At 39.0% G+C, this 21,834-nt stretch overlaps 2 protein-coding genes across 5 annotated transcripts; one reads left to right on the top strand and one right to left on the bottom strand.

Moving 5' to 3' along the window:
* The first annotated feature begins 224 nt into the window (after positions 1 to 224).
* On the top strand, positions 225 to 6,354 carry pdia6 (protein disulfide isomerase family A member 6). 3 transcript variants are annotated; one of them, XM_011491578.3, is made up of 13 exons: positions 225 to 359; positions 648 to 789; positions 2,139 to 2,196; positions 3,348 to 3,474; positions 3,603 to 3,709; positions 3,794 to 3,930; positions 4,118 to 4,232; positions 4,475 to 4,615; positions 4,715 to 4,799; positions 4,879 to 4,951; positions 5,038 to 5,196; positions 5,563 to 5,659; positions 5,741 to 6,354. In XM_011491578.3, the coding sequence occupies exons 1-13, from the start codon at positions 341 to 343 to the stop codon at positions 5,810 to 5,812; spliced, it is 1,332 nt and encodes a 443-aa protein (XP_011489880.1). In that variant the 5' UTR covers positions 225 to 340; the 3' UTR covers positions 5,813 to 6,354. The 3 variants fall into 3 exon arrangements, with proteins under 3 accessions (XP_011489880.1, XP_004083501.1, XP_020570096.1); XM_004083453.4 differs by having other exon boundaries at positions 3,797 to 3,930; positions 5,741 to 6,289; XM_020714437.2 differs by having other exon boundaries at positions 252 to 359; positions 651 to 789; positions 5,741 to 6,289.
* Positions 6,271 to 19,113, bottom strand: LOC101171795 (hippocalcin-like protein 1). 2 transcript variants are annotated; one of them, XM_004083454.4, is made up of 4 exons: positions 18,863 to 19,113; positions 10,164 to 10,653; positions 8,652 to 8,757; positions 6,271 to 6,713 (listed from the first exon to the last, which is right to left on the bottom strand). In XM_004083454.4, exons 2-4 carry the CDS (start codon positions 10,539 to 10,541, stop codon positions 6,616 to 6,618), a joined length of 582 nt encoding a protein of 193 aa, XP_004083502.1. In that variant the 5' UTR covers positions 10,542 to 10,653; positions 18,863 to 19,113; the 3' UTR covers positions 6,271 to 6,615. The 2 variants fall into 2 exon arrangements, with proteins under 2 accessions (XP_004083502.1, XP_020570097.1); XM_020714438.2 differs by lacking the exon at positions 18,863 to 19,113 and adding an exon at positions 12,853 to 12,980.
* Between the last annotated feature and the right edge of the window lie 2,721 nt (positions 19,114 to 21,834).

The raw sequence follows: 21,834 nt of genomic DNA, 5'->3' as shown, positions 1-21,834 counted from the left end.
CTATTAAATAAAACATGTTTCCAGTATGTCTAAGGCTCTTTTTTTTTCTTCTTTTTTTTTACATTGCATCCCATAATAACACATTAAGAGTGAGTCGTTGTTAGTTTCTCCCATGTTGTCTTGGTGCAGAAACCTTCATTCTCCTCCAGCCATCAGAACGCAGCTCCGTTGAACTACACGGCGTGCTCTGATTGGCCAAAAGCCGCGTGCTGGTTTGTGGACCAATCAGCATGGGCCACGGTGAGACATTCTTCCTCTGATACTCGTGCGGGAGACCCAGCGGCAACAGAGAACTGCCTGGTGTTTCATCAGTAGAGACGAACAAAAAGAAGTCAAAGCCATGAAACCGCTTTTACTTGGTGAGTCTTTTTTTATTTTTTTATATTTGGGTAAAATATGAATGTTGTTAAAATATAAACCCTACAAATACATTTTGGTGTCTCCTATTACTAGCTTAAATGGCTAACTTTTGGTCAGGCCTCCACGAGCGCTGATTAAACTAAAGAAACATAAGATTTAGTCACCTTTTGTACATTTATTTTAGCATTTCTGTCTGGGGAGTGTTTTTTACGCAACATTTAATTGAAAGTAAGTAGTCAAACTTTGTCAAAAGCCTCCGGTCTTAGTGTTTTCTTGCTGCCCATCAGGAGTGCTGGGCTGCTCTCTGCTCCTGTCTGTGGAGGCTTTGTACTCCCCCAGCGACGATGTTGTGGAGCTCACACCCTCCAACTTCAACAGAGAGGTGATGCAGAGTGACAGTCTGTGGCTGGTGGAGTTTTACGCTCCCTGGTGAGTCTCTCTACACTGCACCTCTAAGGGGTTTTGTGGGACTGTTAGCATAATCTGAGGAGATTCTGAAAATTTGAACGTCAATGAATTTGCATCCACTTCCGGTTTTAGTCTGGGGGTCTCAAACTCAGAGGAACCAGGGGTCACATCACTACCAGAGTAATGGTATGAAAGGGTACATACTTGTAAAAAATAAAAAGTAAATATCCTGTAAAAATCCAAGATTTCAAAATAACAGGCATAGTTCTTTTTTTCTCGTTCTGTAATCTAATTGATGCCTTTTATGAAGGAATAACTGAGGCAAATTGGCTCCTTGAGGCTTGTGTTTGACTCGTATCTTGTTTTAAAGACCAACTCTGAAAATCAAATTTTTAACAAATTGTCATTTTTCTCATGATTAAGGTTTATGTATAAACAAAAATTAAGATTCAAGTTGTTGTTGTTTTTTAATTCAAATTGTTGTGAATCTGGAGCACAGGAAAAAATGCTGTTGGAAAACACTTGTAGCAGTGACTTAGGTGCTACAGTAGGCGGGCTACAAGCTCCCTGCTCTGCTCCATGTCTGTAAACAAAGGGATGGTGGTAAACGAGGGCGGGCTCACTCTTCGCCGAGAGCCCCGCCCACAACTTGGAGGTGAATTTCTAGTGCACTCTCGCTTAGAAAACTACAGTTTTTTTTTTTTTTTAAATAATAATTATTTTAGCTATAAACGGCATCATCTTAATTAAAAGACCACTTGGAACGCTTTAAATGAATCGGAAGAGGATTGGAATGGGACTTAATTTCTTTTAGAGTCCAGACAGAAAGGGTAGTATTTGTGCTGTGGTTATGTTTCAATAAGTTTAAGCTTTCTCCTTTTTACAATACAACAAAAAATGCAAACAAACTACTATCACCTTTTCCCAAAGAAAGTATTAATAATTAAATTGTTCAGATTAGGGGATTTTCCTATGATTTGGTTAAATAAAGAACAGAGGAATTGGTGTCCTGAGTTTCATTTTATTTTGAGTTTAAAATAAGAGATTTGGGGACTGAAGGTCAGGAGTTTGAGACCCCTGGTTCAGAAGAAGTGAGTGGAAAAGTAAAGTGTATTAAAAATATAATATAATATAAAAAATAAAATAAAAAGGTGTTTTTCAATTGTTTCATTTAGCGAGGTATAAATTGAGGCCAGGGTGTAGTAAAAGGTAGAACTTGGTAATAAAGAACCTTTAAAGCTTGAATTGCTCCTCAAGTCAATTGAAATTTATATCAGCAATAAAAGTTTTCTTCTTTTACAACTTATCATAAAGGATCAAGATAAAAATGATGTGTAAACTTCATTCCAACCATCACTGTTTGCCCTCAGGTGTGGACACTGTCGCAATCTGGCTCCTGACTGGAAGAAGGCAGCTACTGCTCTCAAGGTTGGATTTTATTTTTAATGAATGGCCCCAATTTTGAAACATAATTTCTGGTTAGTTTCCACTAATACATTCATCATGTTTTAAAAAGGAAAAGAACACTACTCTTAAAGTTTCAATTCACTTACTCATTTCACTCCAATCCCCATTTGAGAGAGAATCTTTGTTTGCTTGAATTTAAATGAAAATCTCTAGATGATCTAATAATGTAAAGGAAAGATATTGTATTAAACATCTGGAGCCATTTCAGTTATTTGTTTTATCAGATATAAAGTCGATGTAGTGTCATGGTTCCAGTAGAAGTCAGTTGTCTAGTATTTGAAAGTACAGAAGATGGTTACGGCTGCTTTTGGCATCAGCTGCTGTTTGGTAGCATGTTTGTACGTGTTATATAAATCTTTAAAGTATTCGTTAAATATTAACTGTCAAGGAAACTGTTGAACACATTTTTTGTCCTTGTTTTTAAGCGCATTGTTAAAAATGTAGCTTTGGAAAATACAAAATATTGTTTTAGCTTTGTTAGTTTTATTCAAACGCACTCCTCTAAATGTTGTCTCACTTTACACGCCATGCGTTCGTGCAGCGGCGGCGGCGTGCACACGCGGCTCAAAGACGATGGTTAGCAACAGCTACTTGATATGCACAGTGAGATCAGCCTGTGACTGCAGATTCAACAATATAACATTTGCAGGAAAATAAGATAAAAATGATCAACATGGAAGCGGCGAGCAGAGCCTATGCAAATGAGTTTACACCCACGCACTGCCAGAAATGCAGAACCAGTGGCTCAGATGTTACTCCAGTATTAGTCTGGATGCTGTTTGGATTAAATATTTAGTCTTTCCTTTCTGCTGCAGTCACTTATAACACCTACAACGACTAGCTGGATCATGTTGTAGTACGACAACGTTTTTTCTACTGGAAAATGGTTTATGTACTTAGTATGTGTATATATTCCCCAAACTGACTTTCTGCAATGATTATCTTAATCTGAAGGGTCAAATCTAATCTGTTTTTTATTGCATTAGTAAACCTTAAAATAAAATAAAAAACAAATTTGTTTATTTCAGTTTTCCTCCGTGTTCAAACAGACTGCTGTGAAAAGTCCTGTTTTGGATTTTATTCATTTATTTTTTTATGTGAATTTTCTTTAGGGAATCGTCAAGGTTGGAGCTGTTGACGCTGACGAGCACAAGTCTCTGGGGGGACAGTATGGAGTCAGAGGGTTCCCCACCATCAAGATCTTTGGAGCTAATAAGAACAAGCCAGAAGAGTACCAAGGTATAGAAGCGAGGTGTGCACATGTGTGGATGTAAAAACTTCTAGATACTTGTGCTAAAAAAAATCATTAAACTCTGCAACATTATTTTATGCTGCAGCAAATCATTTTGATGCTTGTTTTGACCCAGGGGCTCGCAGTAGTCAGGCCATTGTGGATGGAGCAATGAACGCCTTACGTTCTCTGGTGAAAGACAGACTCAGCGGCAAGTCCGGCAGCTCCGGCTACAGCAGGCAGGTAAAGGAAACGCTGCACCCGTAGGTTTTTTTTCTTTAGATTTAAGCAAAATGAACTGCCATTAAAAGCTGTATTTGCTCCAAGCAGAGTGATAGTGGCAGCAGTGGGAGCAGCAAGGATGTGGTGGAGCTGACTGATGACAACTTTGATAAGACTGTACTGCAGAGCGATGATGTGTGGTTGGTGGAGTTCTTCGCCCCCTGGTGTGGACACTGCAAAAAGTAAGTTTGGCAAATTTTGGGATGAAACAGACATGAGAGGAGCTTCTCTTTTTAATATTCCTGTCTTTCTGTGTAAAAGTAATAAACTGGTAAATCTGGAAAGTCTCTCAGGATTTATGTTTCTTTGAAAAAAAAAAACCCTCTCAGTTGAGAGGAAAAATACTCATCCTTCTGGTCATTTTCTCAGTTTGGAGCCCGAGTGGGCAGCTGCAGCCACAGCAGTGAAGGAGCAGACGAAGGGTAAAGTTCGCCTCGGGGCCGTGGATGCTACTGTGCATCAGGTTCTGTCCAGTCGCTATGGGGTGAGTATAAACCCACTAAATGTCAAAATTCTGCCTTTTTAAAAAAAAAAAAAAAACAATGTATAGACAATAGTCAGATTCAACTGACTTTGATGTTGAAAGACCTACAAGTTGTTTTTTTAGTAGAGAAAATGCTTTCATTTTGATCATCTCAGTTTTTATACTTCAAAACATGAGCTGCAGATGATGTACTCTTCGTTTGGAGGAGTGGACACCTGGAATAAAATGTTTTCCTGTTGTAGGTCCGTGGGTTTCCCACCATCAAGATTTTCCGTAAAGGCGAGGAGCCAGAAGACTACCAGGGAGGCCGAACCCGTGGAGATATTATTGAGAGGGCTTTGGATCTGTTCTCTGACAACGCTCCTCCTCCTGAGCTGGTGGAGGTTCGTTTTCTTTTCTTTTTTAAATCTACATTTAAATATCGATGCTGGGGGAAAAAAAATATACAACTACATGAATAAATGAATGTATGTTTCTTTCAGATCCTCAATGAGGACGTCCTGAAGAGCACGTGTGAGGGCAGCCAGCTGTGTGTTATTGCAGTGCTGCCTCACATTTTGGATACAGGTTAGAAAATGACCGCACACGCTGAAATGTTTTCTCCCATCAACCGAAGCTCACCGTCTCTGTCACTGCTTCTCTGCAGGTGCAGCTGGCAGGAACGGCTACTTGGAGGTGATGATCAAGATGGCACAGAAGTACAAAAAGAAGATGTGGGGGTGAGCAGCTCAGCTGTCACCACTTGACCTGTTTGCTACGTCGGGGTGACGGTGGATGTTCACTGATGGTCCTGTTCTCCTGACAGCTGGCTCTGGACCGAGGCGGGGGCTCAGATGGAGCTGGAGTCCGCTTTGGGCATCGGCGGCTTTGGCTACCCTGCCATGGCTGCCATCAACACGCGCAAGATGAAATTTGCTTTGCTCAAAGGCTCTTTCAGTGAGACTGGCATCCATGAGTTCCTCAGGTAGGACCTTTTTGGTTTTAAAGAGCCACTCCAATTATCTTTTGAGATATTTAGGCATCCCTGGTGGTCTTTTAATTAGTATTATGCGGCGATAGTTCATTACAAATTCACCTCTGGTGCTGTGGGTAGGACCGTTGGCATAAAGCAACCCTGCCTCCCTTTCCCTGCTTTGTTGACCAAATAGGCTCTTTTTCCAACGGTAATTTTTATTCAGCTTAAAGAAATACTCAGAGATGCCAATTTTGAGCTTAACTATCTTAATAAATGTCCTCATCCTCAGAAAAATGCCACAGGAACACGTTAAAAACACAATTTTCATTGGAGTGGGAAGAAAACCTCACAGCTGTCGTTTTTTTATCTGATCAGGGAGCTGTCTGTGGGCCGGGGCTCCACTGCCACACTGGGAGGGGGTGTTATGCCAAAGATTCATGCTGTGGAACCCTGGGATGGCAAAGACGGACAGGTGACATGAGTTTGAAGATCCGCTTGTGTCCTGAATAATCGTCGCGGCTCCATAACCTTTCTGCTTTTTGCTCTCATCCAGCTTCCTGTGGAAGAGGACTACGACCTAAGCGACGTAGACCTGGACGAAGACTTTGAGAAGGATGAGTTATGAGTCTAAACAAGACCTGATCTCAAAAGACTCTTGTCAGGTCTAGTCTGGGCATCCCGCCCCCCCCTCTCCTGTGGATGAATGGGAGGCCTGGTTACTGAAAACCTTAAAAAAATGACACTTGAGACTCCTGTGGTTTCTCACAGCATCCCAGAGAGGGGAGCTTCTGTGCCCTTACAGTGAACTCTGTCAAAACTCTGCTCAAAGTTTCAAAAGGGGAAAACTTTTACACAGCCGAGGGAGGAGGAGCTTCTAAATGTCCCATGATTTATGGAAGTCTTCGCCCAGCATCGCTCTTTGCTCCGCAGCTCCCCTAAAGAACCTATTTTATAATATGGGAAGTAAAAGTGGAACTGAAAGATGACAAAATGAACATTTTCTCTTTTGAATCCAGTCAATGTGAGGTAAAGTGGATTTTCAGTGTCCATTCGGGACAGGGGGAGCTGTGGGGACGTCTTGTGTAGATTTTTCTTACACGACTTTATTTGTGTGAAACCAACATGACATTTTTGTTACAAAAATTAAAAAAATAAAATAAAACCAAACAAACCACAGACTCCTTATTCACACACTAAAAAAACTCTGAGCACATGCAAAATCAACAGCATTGAGCTTTAAAAGGAACTTGAGTGTAATCCAAATTCAAATCTTTCCTTTTTATATAAGATTTATAAATATACACTAATGGCACTAAGCAGAAACTGCAATCCCAAGTTCCTCGTGGTCCACAGGCATCATGTCAGACATGGAATATGGATGAAAATGGAGCCGGTGGGTGATGTCGAGCAGAGGAGCAAAGATCTGGGTTAAATCTGGCGAGAGGTTCCCTGATCTGACTGCAGCAGCCTCACGATGGATGGGTCACTCTTGGCACCTTTAATGAACTCCTCCAATGACAGTCTACCTGTAGAGTCAAGGGGAGAACCAGCATTGCACTTGGATGTCAATATTACATTTTTGTGTTTAACCCTTGTGCTATCTTAGATGACCCCACCCTTACATTGACGTGTTCTCCCTACCATGATGAAGGTGGAGAGGATTTCATGTAATCCATGGATACCAGTGAAGATCACAAATCATTGAAGAGAAAAGGTTCAGCGCACTTTCTAGTGGGTCTAGATCAGTGTTTTTCAACCTTTTTTGAGCCACGGCTCACTTTAACCTTGACAAAAATCCTGCGGCACACCAGCGTCAAATGTAAAAATAAAGGAGAAACTCATTGTCTGTATTGATCTACAGCCCCTCTGCAATCTCACATGCATTTTTGTGATAATTGTGGCAGTAAAAGCTGGAAGCTACAGCTGTTTTTTCTAAAAGATGTAATAAAAGTTAAGTTAGAAGATTTAAAAACTGTGTGTTCGTTGTGGTTTCAAGATGTTTAACAAGGACGACTCGTGCGCTGAGACGCTGTCATTTTAACCCAATGCATCATGGGAAATGTAGTGCAAAAAGCCGCCGAACGCAGACATACTAGCGTCTCTGAGCTTCATTGTTTTGCTCACTTGTCCCACGGTCTGACACCGGATTCTGTGGAAAGCTACACCGCCAAAGACGAGCTTTAGCTGGTACTTTTGGTGGAACTGGGAGACTTTACGAGGTAAATCGGAACAAGGAAGTGAAGACTTTAACCACTTCTGATTGGTCAGACTGAAGGCCCGTACACACCGGGACGAATATTCGCCAGGCGTTATTCGCCACGTTTTTTGTGTTCACACCCAGGCGATTTTCGCTGACGGTGAGCCGAGCGAACATGCAATTTCATTCCCTGACATTAGATGGCGCTTAATGTAAACAGAAATACTCCTGTACACAAGGTGGCGCTGCGCAACTTTACGATTCTTAAAGTCGCTTTTCACTCAGAAGAAGAGAGCAAGTATTTACGCGCTTGTCAGAATAATACAAAGAAAACATGAATATTTCAAGCATCAGTAGCTCCAACTGGTACTTGGTAAGGGGATATTTTAGAATGTCCGTCATTATTTCTTTGCGGCAGCGTAGACGCTACTTGGCGTCTATCTTCTTCGCTGGTATGTGTGCTCAGCAAGGCAGTTTTGTGTTTGAGCGCCCCCAGTTGTGTTTTACTGTAACTTCAGAAGCTCCAGACACGTGTGCAAAAGCGCCATTCTCATTGGTCGAATAGATTTCGACACGACGCGTCGAAAAAAAAAACGAACCCGAGGCGTTTTTTTTTTTGACGCTTTGGCGCGTGGCGTTTTTTCGCGTCGGTGTGCACACTCTCATTGGTGCCCTTTGTTTAGTCACGAGGCGTTAAACGTCGGCGAAAATCGCCGGCGAAATTCGTCCCGGTGTGAACAGGCCTTGATGACGTATGATTAAGCCTCCAAGAATGATTGGTGGAGACAGTTTCCGAAAACAGAGCTGAAGCTGCAGCTAAATCACGGTACCGTCATTCTTATCAAAATGTCTTTAATTTAATCAAATAAACACAAAGAAAAAAGTATTTTATGATCTTTTATATTCCTAACTACTCAGTGTTTTATCAGGGCCTGTTTGGATGAACACAGAGCTGATATCCTGGAGATGCGAAATGCTTTTAGATCAGGGCAATTTCCCACGGCACACTTGACCATCACCCACAGCACGCTGGTTGAAAAACACTGTTCTAGATGACCCAACTTCCAATGGTAAAGGCCAAGGATGGCACAAGGGTTAATTGGAACAAAACAAGAGCTGTGATGTCAAGACAAAGTTCTCATCAACCAGCAGGTGGTGCTGTTTTCCTCTGATTTGAAAGTAAGCAAAGCTGCATCCTTTTTCCCTTTTTTTTAAACCAAAGAGAGATGCAAAAATTGACATTTCTGAACCATAACAGCCGCTTTACCATCGTTGTCGATGTCCATTTGCTTGAAGATCTTGTCTGTCCTTTTCTCTGGTGTTGACTCATCCTCAGGCATCTTCATTACCGACGACACCATCTTGTATATTGCCTATAAAAAAAGTGATCAGCACTCCTGTCATGTGCTCATTGATCCCATTGATTGACTCCATGAAGGCTCTAAGCAAACAATCGATAGAGTTACGGTTCCCACGGGTCTTAAAACCGTTAAAGTAGGGAAAAATACAGCAAAAGTAGAAATTTTCCAGTCTTCCTGTGCTTTTATGTTGCCTTTTTTCCCCATGTTCATTTGTATCAGCAAACAGACTGAGCTAATATTGATATGTCCCTGCAGGACGCTCAGCTGGAAGAGTAAACACGACTGCAGAGATAAGAAAAACAGCAGCTTGACACGGAGTGAAGAGCTGATAAATTTACAGCAGCAAATGGGAATTAGACCTAAAAAAACAAACTCAAATGAACTAAAGCAAGCTTTCTGTACGCTGATTGACTTAAAAAATAAGTCATTTAAAAACAGTTTAATCAAAGTTTTAGATTAAAAAATGCACAAAAATAAATATCTGAGTCATGAATAGTGAAAACAAGACCTTTACAGTTATTAAACCTTTATTATAAAAAGTCTGAAATTCACATTTCCACTGTTTTCATCCCTAGACTGTCTAAAACCTTTTATTAAAAGTAATAAGTGAGAAAGTAACAAAAATATCTGGTAACGTGATTTTTATCATTTTTGCAGTCTTAATATACTTGCCTTAAAATAAAGCATCTCATTAAATGTTAAATCTAAAATATAGTCTGCATAATTAAACAACCTTTTACTTATGAATTCATCTAAATTTGCTTCATTTTTTGTCATATTTTTTATTACACAAAAGAAAAAGACGATCGCCTGAGATCATTATTACACTTTTTTTACATAAAAACCAAATGTCGTTAAAAAAATCTTTTACACACTCAAGATTTATTATTGCTAATACGTAAATGTGAAATAATTACTTCTTAATGAAAAACTCAGAGATCACCTTATTTGAAAAAAAGTTTCAGATAAAATAAATGTTTTTTGAGTTCTGCTTTTTCTTTGGCAACTGACTCTATTACTGTCCTTTTCTTCTAAATTCTTCCTAAATAAGGCCTTTGGTCAAACTGTTTTTCTTTTATTTTCCCTTAATTTTAGAATAATGTTTATTCCTTCAACCGTTTAGACAGCAGTTTCATTTCTCATTTGTTTGAGGGATTATTCTTTGTCTGACAGTTGATTTATTAAATTTGCTGCTCACCCTGGAGTCATATGATTTCATTTCCGGTTACAGTTGAAATGAAACTTTTCTGAATAACAAGCACTAAAGCTCTTTATTAATTTTGTAATTGTTACACTTTGTCATTTCAACAAGTCGCTTTATTCTAGATCTACAGGACTATTTGTCAGAACTGCTGCTGCTGGAAAATCATCTGATCTACTGCTGGGAATTCACATGCAGCTGGGAGTCGCACCCTCACCTGAACGATCTCCAGCATCTCCGCCCGGCTGATGTAGCCATTCCCATCCAGGTCGTACATGCTGAACGCCCAGCGCAGCTTCTGCTCCAGACCTCCGCGAGACGTCACGCTCAGGGCGATGATGAACTCCCTGAAGTCGATGGTGGCATCGCCGTTGGTGTCGAAGGTGCGGAAGACGTGCTCGGCGAACTTTGAGGCGTCTCCGTAGGGGAAGAAGTTGGCGTAGATCTTCTTGAACTCCTCCACCGTCAGGTGGCCGGTGGGACAGTCCTTCAAGAAACCTCTGTACCACTCCTGCAACTCATTGTCGGTGAACTCTGTGTTCTCTCTCAGGTCGTTCAGGACCTCGGGCCGCAGCTTGCTGTTCTGTTTCCCCATGGCGGGACCCTCACACAGGCGAGCAGAGGGAAGATGCGTCTACCTTCGCTCGTCACTTTTCCGCTCTTCCTCGTCCTCCCCACGTCGGCGGCTGCTTGGCTTCCTCTGGCTCCTACAGGGGACCAACGACCCTCATTAACATCCTTGTGTGACTTTCATAAATCATTCATGGCTTCAATTACATCCCTCTCAGTGCTGTATTCGATCACCAAACATGGAACGAAGAACATTCCCCAAAAGCTCAACTAGAATCTGGACAACTGAGAAGTGCTTCATGCACAGAGATGTCAATAGAACACTATACAGTATGCAGGGGGGGGGGTATCCCAGTCTCCTTGGATACGAATTACTTCTCTGTCAGAGTGATAATTCACCGCCCCTGCCCAGCATGGTGGAGGGACAAGTGGCCTGGAGCATTGTAACTCTGAATAAAGCCACTTTCCTAAAGGTCAGGCTGATGCTGACTGCTGTTCCAGTGAGGGCCACGCACTCAAAAAAAGACAATCGTCCCATTTTCCCGGGAAAACACTGCAGCTAATTGATCCTAAAGAGGTGGATTTCATTTGCTGATAAACGGAAAACACAAACGATGACTCACAAATACCAACGTAACCACGGGCGGTAAAGCACGCACCCACCTGGACCTATTCACACCTGCTTTTTGAGTCCACAATCTGCTAATTCATGTATGCAGGGGTGTTCATTTCAGCTAATGAGGGTGCAGACCACATTAAAATAAAGACCTTCTGCATGATTAACGGAAAAAATCATGAGCTGGGAAGACTGAAAAATATTTTTCTTTCTAACACAACAGCATGTGTGTTTTTTCGACAACAAAAATCACTGAAAGCAAGTGACAATTATGTAGACTGTTACTGTTTTTTCTGCTTTAAATCTATAATTGAAATATTTTCTGTCAACCAAATTTTTAATTCTGTGATTAGGTTCTGAACTTGGTTTGTAATTGACATAAAAATTCATTTTGACGCATCTTCATTTTTTTTCTGTGGTGCTGAAAACTAAAAACATACATTTTTGGTTCAAAAGCCACAACATACCACTTAAAAAAAGCTGCTTAAAAATATTATACGATATTTAAATACCTTCAACCTTCAAAGCAAAGAAATTGATACATTTGAATTTAAATAGGAATGATTAGTTATTGTCAATATTACAGCATAAGTGAAATAAACTTTAATCATGACAAAACTCTGTAAAAAGCGTAAAATTGTGCTGCAAAAGTAAATACATTCATATTTTTATTTCAGGGATTTTAGGGAAATTTAAAGACCCACTATGATGAAAATAATGTTTTTAGTGTTTTTGCATTGTTTTGTGGCATTTTTCTGATGATAGAAGATATTGTAAAGAAAATAAGTATTTTTTCATCCAAATTGTTGTAAATCAGCGGCAGACAAAAAAAATGCCTCTTCAAAATTTGTGTTTGTGATGTAAAAAATATGCTAGGGGGGCAGCCAGCTCCATTCTGGGGGCTAAATCCATCTACGTCTTCATTTTCCTGTCTGAACTGGAATCTGGTTTAAAACTACGGCTGGATAGCTCCGATATTGCTCGCCATTTTTTTTGAGCCACTAATGTTAGTTAGTTTGGGGTGTGAACGGCTGTAGGCTAGCGGGAGAGTGTCTTAACAGAGAGCTCTCAGTTATGGGTGACAGAAAGTGGGGGCGGGGTTGCTTCGCAAGAAAAGCCCCCACCTCAGAGGCAAATTTCTGATGAACTACTGCCGCTCTGCAGAAACTAACTTTGGAAGTTATATTATAAGTTATAGCATATTATGTGATAAAATAAAATGAGGAAAGTAAACAAACCTAAATCAGCCTTTCATTTGTATCTAGTGAGTGGGAGAGAAGGAAAAGTAAGATGTGTGGGGGCAGGGAAGCAGAAAGAGTGGAAAAAAGTATGACACATACAGAAAAAAAGATACTATTTCCAGCTATGCAGCGTGATCTACTTTTCTAATACCACTGTTTGAATTACATAATAGCTTATCCAAATAACACCTCCGCTCCTCGGTCTTACTTTTAATGACTTCAGGAGAAGAAGATGTATTCAATTCAAATCAATTCTATCTGGCAAAGTAGATATGAGGTTTTGGATCCGACACCCTCATTTCGTTTATTTTATGTCAGGCAAATTCAATTTCCTGAGGGCTTATGAATCAAAGTCACAGAATGACCCAAAGAGGGTTTTTGAAAAACAGCCAAAACTGCTCCTGGGTATAAAATGAAAAGTAGGAAACAAAGTCAGATCAGACTACCATTTGGATTTTAATGTATTCAGTCTTACTTACTTTAAAATGCCACGTGGAACTGAGCTAGCGGGTCAATGGTGTAAATTTGCTGGAGAACAACTGTTAAAAGGGGATTTTTCTCTGAAGTGTCATGCCCTCTGACTTTGTGTTGTCTTCTCCGCACCAGAAATAACACGCTGACCACTGTTCTTCCTCTCTGACGCACAACAGGATGAGGAAGCAGCAGCAGCAGAAGCACCTCCTCAGATCGGGTCGGGACTTTTCCAGAACAACTTGGAGGAGCTGCACAGGAACAGAGACGGGAGCTGCTGTTCTTTATTACCTAACATGAAGCTAAGAAAGAGAAGCGTGGGGCTGGGATTTTCCACAAAAGAAGTTCATTATTCTAAGGACCCACTCTAGTGAAAATCGTCTTTTTGGTGTTTCTAACTTGTTCTTGTTCTTGTTCTTTTTCTCATAATAAGGGCATATATGTAAGCTTACAACTGCATTTCTGAGTATTTCTTTATTGAAATCGAGGTGAATCAGGAGCAGATGAAAATATGCAAAACGCTCCAAGTTGTGATGCAGCAATTGAAATAGGCGCGGCCAAAATCTCCCTGCTCTGCTTTATTCCGATGCATCCACTTGCAGACAAATAGAGGCGTTAATGTCTTCATTTTCTTCATCTGAGCTAGCATCTGGCTTGAAACTGTACAGCTGCGAGCTCTGATATTGCTCTCCATTTTTGTTGTACCCCTAATGTTAAGTTGGGGTTGTGAGCGACTTAAAGCTAGCAGGACAGCCTGTAAGGGATGATGGGATATCAGCAGAGGCTTACTTCTTACAACAGTCCCTTAGAATCAAATTTCTTTTAAAAGAAAGCAAAATTTCGAAAGAAATCCTGTCGCTCTGGACAAATTTGGTCCAAGAAAACACCAAAAGTTTTTTAACTTTGCTTAAAAGCGGCACAATAATGATTAAAAGACTTTTACATTAGAGCAAAAAAAGGTTGGAGTGGGACTTTAAGCAAAAGATGTTAAAAATAAGGCAGTTCTGGAGCCGAGATGATAAAACAATACTTATGTAAGAACGGGGGTTGCAAAAAACCAAGGAGCCGATCTCTAAAAGTCGCTGGCAGCCAGCCTGAAATAGGGTTTTTATGTGCACACCGAACAAATACCATTCAAGCGTGGGTTTTTCCACTCGTGAAATATTGCTACAAGAAATTTGAACCTCATAGGTCTTGGTTTCCTATCAGTGCTAAGTCCCCTGCAGGAATCTTCATTTGTGTTTATAAAATGGGGATGAATGAAGTGCTTGGGTGCAGCTCTTCGTTTGAGACATCACAGGATGTTTTCTAGCTCAGCCCTGCGCACCTTTTTGTTTTTACAGCCCATCGCATCCCTGGAATACGTTTGTCATTCTTTTTCATAATAACCTGACATCTCAATGTCTTTTTTCCCCAGACGAAACCCCGCCCCCCCCTGGTCTGGAAACTGGATTTGTTAGGTTTATATCAAGTGCAGAATCTGTAAGCACTGCTTGATCCACAGCAGCCCCTCGTGATTGCATTTCCACATTCAGTGTTTGCAATTCCCCTCGATTACACACTCCCTCTCAATGTCCCCAATGCCCCCCCCCTCACACACACACACACACAAACACACCCATCACTGGTCTGCATGGTCCACTATTTCCAGTGGGCTGCTTGCCTAATGAGACTGATTCACACAATCTCCACTGCAACATGCATCCCATTCCCTGAGGCCACGGAGGGGCTCGTGTAAACCCTGTTTGTCACCATTAGTCCGACTCATTTCCTGTGTCACAACAAGGAGAATTTTATTTGAGGAGGATGCTCGATACTTCACACACAGCAGGGAAAACAGAAAAGGGCTGCCGGAAAAGCATGACGCACATGTTATTGTGAAGAGACGTAAATTAGAAATTTGTACTTTGAAAAGGCCCGTGTTGGATGCATGATAGTTGCACCACCTTCTTCTTCTCTGCTGCCTCTAACTTTCACCGTTCCACTTAAAAACCCACTCCAATGAAAATGGTATTGTTGGTATTTTTAACATGTTCCTGTGGCAATTTTCTCATGATGGAGGACACACGTAAAAAAAATTAGGCTTAAAATTGCATTTCTGACACACTAATAGAACATTTCAACACAGCGCTCCTTTCTCAGTACCCTGCCATAGACTTTCCATCAATGACATACGCTTCTGCAAAAAGCAAATATTGGATCTGTGGCTCTCTTCTTTGGCACGAGACCTTACGGTTGCTCCCAAATGCTCCCTTCTGACCTCAGCTTAACTGCCACTACTCTTTATTACCATAACTTCATTGTTCAACTCCTCTGCTTTGTAGTTTCCACAACTCTACTTCTCTTCCCTTCTTCTTTCAAATAGACACCAGAACACTTGTATATTCCTCAGGGATCCCTCTCACTCTTCAGGATCTTGTTAAACAGTCAGATACTCTTCTGCCACCTCTCCTACATTGCAAACTATTTCACGCTTGCAAACTTGCAAAGACTCATGTCCTTTCCTTCTTTCCCAATCCCGACGACTGTTGTTGTGAATTTGGGCTACAGAAATAAAATTGTATTAAATTTAAAATTGAATTTAAAACCTTGGTTTTAGACAATCAATATATTTTACCAGGTTGTTAACTTCTCTTTGCTCTACACCGGTACGAAGCCCATTGAGATTATTTTGGGCTATTCAAATAAAATTGAATTGAACTGAATACACTGTTTTAAGCTTTTCTCAAAATCAGCAGAGTCGACATTTTTTTTGTCTCAATAATAGCCAGGATCTTAATCTAAGAAAAATATGATTAAATCAGTCTTGAAAATAGAAAGATTTAATGAAGTTCAAAAGTTTATTAAATGTTAGACTGGCATTCATTGGTTTTAATTTGTAAAACAAATTAAATAAATGAAATAAGTGCTAGTTCTAGATTTTGTGATGATTTGTTTAGATGGGCCAAGTTGTGCTAAGATTTTATTTTCATTTTAATCACATTTTGTTCTAAAATGAGTCATTTTTACTTGTTAACTCTAGTTTTTTTGTCTCTGTTATCAAAATAAAATACAATTAGGTACATAACAATTCCAAAAATACAAACCCTTTGCTCAGAACTAATTATAAATACAAATCTTTATATAATTATATCTAACCACTAGAACCCCCCCCCCCCCCCCCCCCTTAAATGCTTGTGTGGAACTCTTTGTTTCTCGACTTATATTTTATCATAAAAACTCTTGTTAATGCTACCTCTTTTTTGCAGTGTGAACACTTCCACACTGCAAAAACGACTCTTAAGAAAGTTGGAAGACCCCTTTTTATTTAAAGAAAAATTGTATTTTTTTTCTGCTTCACATATGAAAACATGTCTGGGACTGGAATTTTTTAAAATAATAATTCTTGTTGAGATCTTTTTTTTTACCCTATTGGCAGATTTTTTTTTTTGTTTAATCAAAGAAAACATTTGTACGTCCATGAGTATATTGTCAGGACTAACTGACTTTTTACTCATCCCCCTCTTCAATTTCTTCCTCAGTTTATCCTTTTACTGACCTTTGTCACCCCCTGCTCCACAAAAGCTACCACTTCTCTTCTGTGGTCTCTAACCTTTTCCTCCTCACACTTGTGGAACTTGTCAACACATCCCCTGTTCTCGACCCCTTCAGCACATCCTTCCATCTCTGCCTCGCCACTTCTCCCTCTTTTAGGTCCAACCTGTCATGAAGTCCTCATACGCCCACCTTCACCTGCGCTGGATCTCTCTGTCTTTTGTCCTCTAACCTTTTCGACAAATAACGCTTCCTTCTTCACCTTCCACCACTTTGTCCTCTGCTCCGCCTCTGTTCTTCTCATCCTCCTCACCGTCAGAGTCATGCTCATACCACTATCCTCAGCTGTTTGGCTGCATCCTCTTCAGTCATGACATACCTATTGCTAATTTCTTTCAGGTTATTAACCAACATGTATGCTCCTCCCTTTATTTCTACATGCCGTTCTGTGCTCCTTTCTGTTCTGGAAAAATGTCTTCACCATCGCTATTGCAATTTTTAACCAAAGTTCACCTCCATCTGTCCTTATGCATTTTCATTTCTATATTTTGCTTAACACTTTAGCTTTACCTTGATAACTTATAGGATAATTTGACAAAAAAGCCACTTGGTCAATTTGTTAAACTGGTTATCCATAGTCTTTAACACAAATTATGTTTTGGGATACGTTTAAAAATAACTAATTTTTAAAAATTCAAATGAAATAAGATAAAAATATAAGACATTTAAGCTCAGAGTTGGATGACTCACCTTTTTAACCATTGGAACATGCTGTAAAGCCTAAACAAGCATCTATATATTTTTATTTTTTTACTATACCACAGAGTTTATAATGTTTTTGGAAAATAGAATGCCTTGAAACACAACATTATGGGTATTTCAGTCAGACAACTCTTGCAGTAAGAAATATTTATTTGACATTTTTCCACATTCTTTAAGTTGGCATTCACATATTTTCGTTTGGCATAAGGCTCCGTTCAATTCCATAAAACTTCCATAAAATTCCATAAAATTTCCATAAAACTTTCGGGTAACAAAACCCCCCTTTACGGAGCCCACAGGTGGAAGCCGGGGAGGAGGGTGGGGCGAAGAATGAGCGCTGAAGGTAAGAAAGAATGAACAACTGCGCACCTGGCTTAAATAGGACGCTGAACAGGTGAGTTAATTAACTGAACCGCCCTGGGGTATTTACCTGAAAACACTGCTTCGAGTATCTGCCCGAAATACGATAAATCGTCATAATATTCTTGAAGTACACCAATATGTTATTGCTAAACCTTAAAAAATAGTTAAAACACTGTCCCTGTATTTACCAAAAGTCCCTAATTCTATGTGGGGATTAAGAAAGGGTTTTAGTTCTGATTGATTGCCTATATTTTGAAGAGGAATTGCACATTTTAAGGACTAGCACACAAACAAACTAAAAATCAGAATCTGCAATTTCTGAAGAAAAAAGTCTCTACTTTTACTATTTGGCTCTGAGAAGAGCAGTGCTCGAATGTGTATTTCTAGCAGCTGGACGTGAAGAAAAACAGGAAAATTAAGGCCCTGAAGAAAAATCCAGCTTCTAGCGCTGCTTTTTGGGAGTTTCTCTGAACTCATGTCAGAGAAAATCATCCATCACATCCAGCTATCGTCCCCTGACCCAGCAGTAGCCAAGGCAACAGCATAGTACTGATCAAGGCTTATGAGAGGCAGTGGAACTCTCAATCTGGGCTGCATGCAGGGCAGGAGATGGACTGAGACTCACAAAAAACAACAAGCTTTTGTTCCTGCAAGAGTGTCTATTAATGCATTTCTAAAGAGTTTTTCACATTGTTTTTAAATTTGCTAATGCCACGAGTTTTTATAGCAATGTAAAGAATGATTCATTATTTAGCGACATTTTTATTCCTTTTTTTTTGGAAAAAAAAAGAGGTTTAAACCCTAATAACAGTTTATGTCCAGTTTTAGTATAGTAGTAATTACAGTTTATACTATAAATTAAAAGCAATCTAATTTTAACCTCAACACTACAAACAAAAGCAAAAACTAAGACAGTGCAGAACGCAAGTTATTTGCCATTCTTGTTACAGACAGATGTAAGTCAGATGTTTTCATTACTAAATAAACATTTCAAACTGTTTTTGACTGACATTGATATGCAGCAAAATGACCCAAAAATTAACTAACAAACCTCATTTTAATTTGCAAGAAAGAAACTTCACATTTAAAGAGTTATAATACTAATTTAATGCATATCAACTTTCACTAAGGAACATATGGAGCCTTAAAATGATACTTTGCACAGCTGGAGGAAAATTTCCAGCTGTGAAATGTTCTTTCCAGTCACAACTAGATGAGATGTGGAGGAATGGGTGTTGTCTGTGAACACCCATCTATGCTTTTCTTGGGAAAATTGCCTCAACAGGCAAAAGTCAACTTTGAAGACACAGCAGACTCTGCATTAATGAATGAAACCATGATAAAGAGACACACACTTACCTCTGAAGTTTATCCAGACGCAGTTTTCCAAGTTTATCTGTGGCGTCAGCAGTAACTTAACGCACAACTTTACTTAAAGAGCGGTTCAGAGTATTGTGATGAAAATGCAAGTCGGGAAAATATAGTGTGTGACTCAAAAAGGGTCCACAAAGTTTGAGAAAAATATAAGACAAGCTTTTTTAAATGATATATGTGGCTTGGACTCCGTTAGAGCTGCCTGAGGCGTCTTTAATCATTTGGTGGAAGATGTGGCAGAGCTCGGTTTTCCGACTCGACCAAATCACCACACAAGAGGTGTGTTTTGTGTCTCAAAGCCATCAAACATGTTGGTAAATTCCCTGTTATTGTTTATAATATTTTTTATATAAAAATTATTTGAAATAATGTTTATATCATATTTGTTATATTTGTGTGCCTGAAAAATTGTGATTTATTGTTGCTGCTCCAGATCCTTTCCCCCCATGAACGGAATGGTTTCGTCCAGCAGCCGCTGCTTCCGTCGCTGCAGAAACAGCCTCAGCAGCGTCCTGTGGAAAATTATCGCTTAACACTATTATTAGAGCAATATCTAAAATAAATACATCAGTTTTGACGGGAAAAAAACTGACTGGAGCACAAACACGAAGAAATAAATAACAAGAATCTGGTCTTATTGGAACGTAAATACATTTTTTTTAAAAGAATAAGGCATTACTTACTACTGCTACTTTTAAAAGCATAAATTAAAAAAATCTATCTATCTTGAATAATCAATAATAATTAATAAAACAGAATACTAATGCATTTAAGCAATTTAGATGTGAGGTTTTTTAAACATCAACTAAACACCGTTTTTCTTCAATTTAACATAATATTTACATTTGTTCTTTTAATCCAATATTTGCATTTTTTATCCAATGTTTGCATTTTTAAAATGTTTTCTGTCACATTAACATGTAGTCTTTTTATATATTTGAAATAATGTCTGCCGTTTTTTTCTTTTTCACATGAAACATGGTTATTGTAAGTGTATTAAATGATAATGATTCATAAAAATAAATTTAAACCAAAACTACATAATTACAAATGGAGAAATTACCAGAAAATTGAAATGTTGATGGTAAAAGCTATAACCTCAATGTTTAACAAATAAAGCACTACATGAATTTGGATGCAACATGAATTTTACATAATGTGTATTTACAGGATTTATAATCTTCTGTTGAATTTTGACATTGGATAATATTGAATTAAAATGTTGGAAAAATAACAAAAATTGTGTGAAAATGTGTCATACCTGTAATTTAGTTGGTGTTGTTTATTGGTGCATTTATTTCTATAAAAGTCTTTTTTTTTTTTTTAACAAAATGTGACACTGTACGGGCTGGACGGTGTGTATTTCCGTTTTAGTTGGTGGATAAATAATTAACTCTGGGTGTATATATGTCGGTGTGTGTGTGTGCATCCCCCTGAAGCCTGACACCTGCTTTAGTAAACACATGCAGTGTTTATCCAGAGCTGGGAAAGGGGACAAAAGGGATGTGGGTGATTCAAAGCACTTGTACACAAGTAATCCGAGGTTGTGTTTGCTCGTATTGTTGGATTGAAACCTAATGCTGGCACAAGGCTGCCATCGCTAAAGGGGTGTAGGTGAAAACAAAACTGTCCTGCAGTAAAAAACACACATTTTGTTGACATAAAATATGATTGAAAATTAAAACTTATCATGAATAGGTTTGATATGCCTCTGTATTTGTTTTCCTTTGTTTTCATCACTGGACATTTTTTTAAATCAATGTCTGGAAAAAACAACTTCTAACTTTGAGAACAAAGATTTCAAATTTCAAGATAAAATAAATTATATAATGTAAAATATTTTAATGGTTCATATGACGATTTTTTTTGTGATAAATGGGTTAAATTAAAAAGTGACATTCAGTGCTAATGAAAAATGCAAAAATCGTGAAAACAGACAATGATCCACCAGAGGCCAGTAGCTGCCCTCAAACCTGCCTTTAAGTAAGTTTGAAGGTTTTTGTTTTTTCTTCTGTTCAGCAGATAGTTTGACTCCATGGGATGAGTCAGGTCAGCTTCTTTGCAGCACAGTCAGTTTCCTCCCAGCCAATGAGCAACCAGCTTCTGGGCTAGGATGTGATGGTGCCATATTGTGTCAGCGGCTTTTTTGCCTTTGCTGGGAGAGTTCTTTACATTTGACTATTGATCTCAGAAGGTTGCGTAATTTTTTTTTTCTTTAAAAAAGGTATGTGCAAGCAAAAAATAAACTCATTCAGGTTTGCTGGTATTAATAAAAACTTTTGGGTTAAAAAGTATTACAACTTAAAAAAAATGTCCTATTATTTTGAAATTTGTATAAGTTTTCTTTTAAAATTCTGACCAAAACTACATTCCAAACTAGAAGAAATTTATCAAAATTTGAGAATCTGCATTGAATGTATAGTATTTTGTTATAAAATGCATTACAATGATAAATTCTGTTTATTTAGTCGAAAATAAGCCATCAGGTTTAAAGTAGTTTTCGTGTCTCTACTAGTGAAGCCTCATGCATCCTGCCGACCTTTTGTGCTTCCTGCTGCACTCGTATATTTAAACATCTGCCTGTTTTTTGTCAAAGCCTCCATAGATATTGATCTGGCAGATTTGACATTAAACAGGTGAGGACGTTACTCCCTTCTTTGGTCGCCAGTTGATATTTAGCAAACACACGCAGCTCCTTTTAAAGTTTGGCATGAATGAGCAACACTTAGATGACTAAATGGTTTCAAGCGTGTAGCGTACTAGATACAGCTTCATGACACAATGTTGTTATTATCAACATTAATCAACTCAAAGTTGAATATTTACTGAATTTAGTCTGGAAACAAAAACTAGTCAAAATCCAGACACTTGAAAATAATCGCTGAGAACACCTATTAGTGATTCATGATGCAACTGCACCTGAGTCAGCAGCTCAAAGAGAGCAGACTGGCTGATAA

This window comes from Oryzias latipes, chromosome 24 (genome assembly GCF_002234675.1).
Source record: "Oryzias latipes chromosome 24, ASM223467v1".
Classification (NCBI taxonomy): domain Eukaryota; kingdom Metazoa; phylum Chordata; class Actinopteri; order Beloniformes; family Adrianichthyidae; genus Oryzias; species Oryzias latipes.
This window is presented reverse-complemented; position numbering and strand designations above follow the sequence as displayed.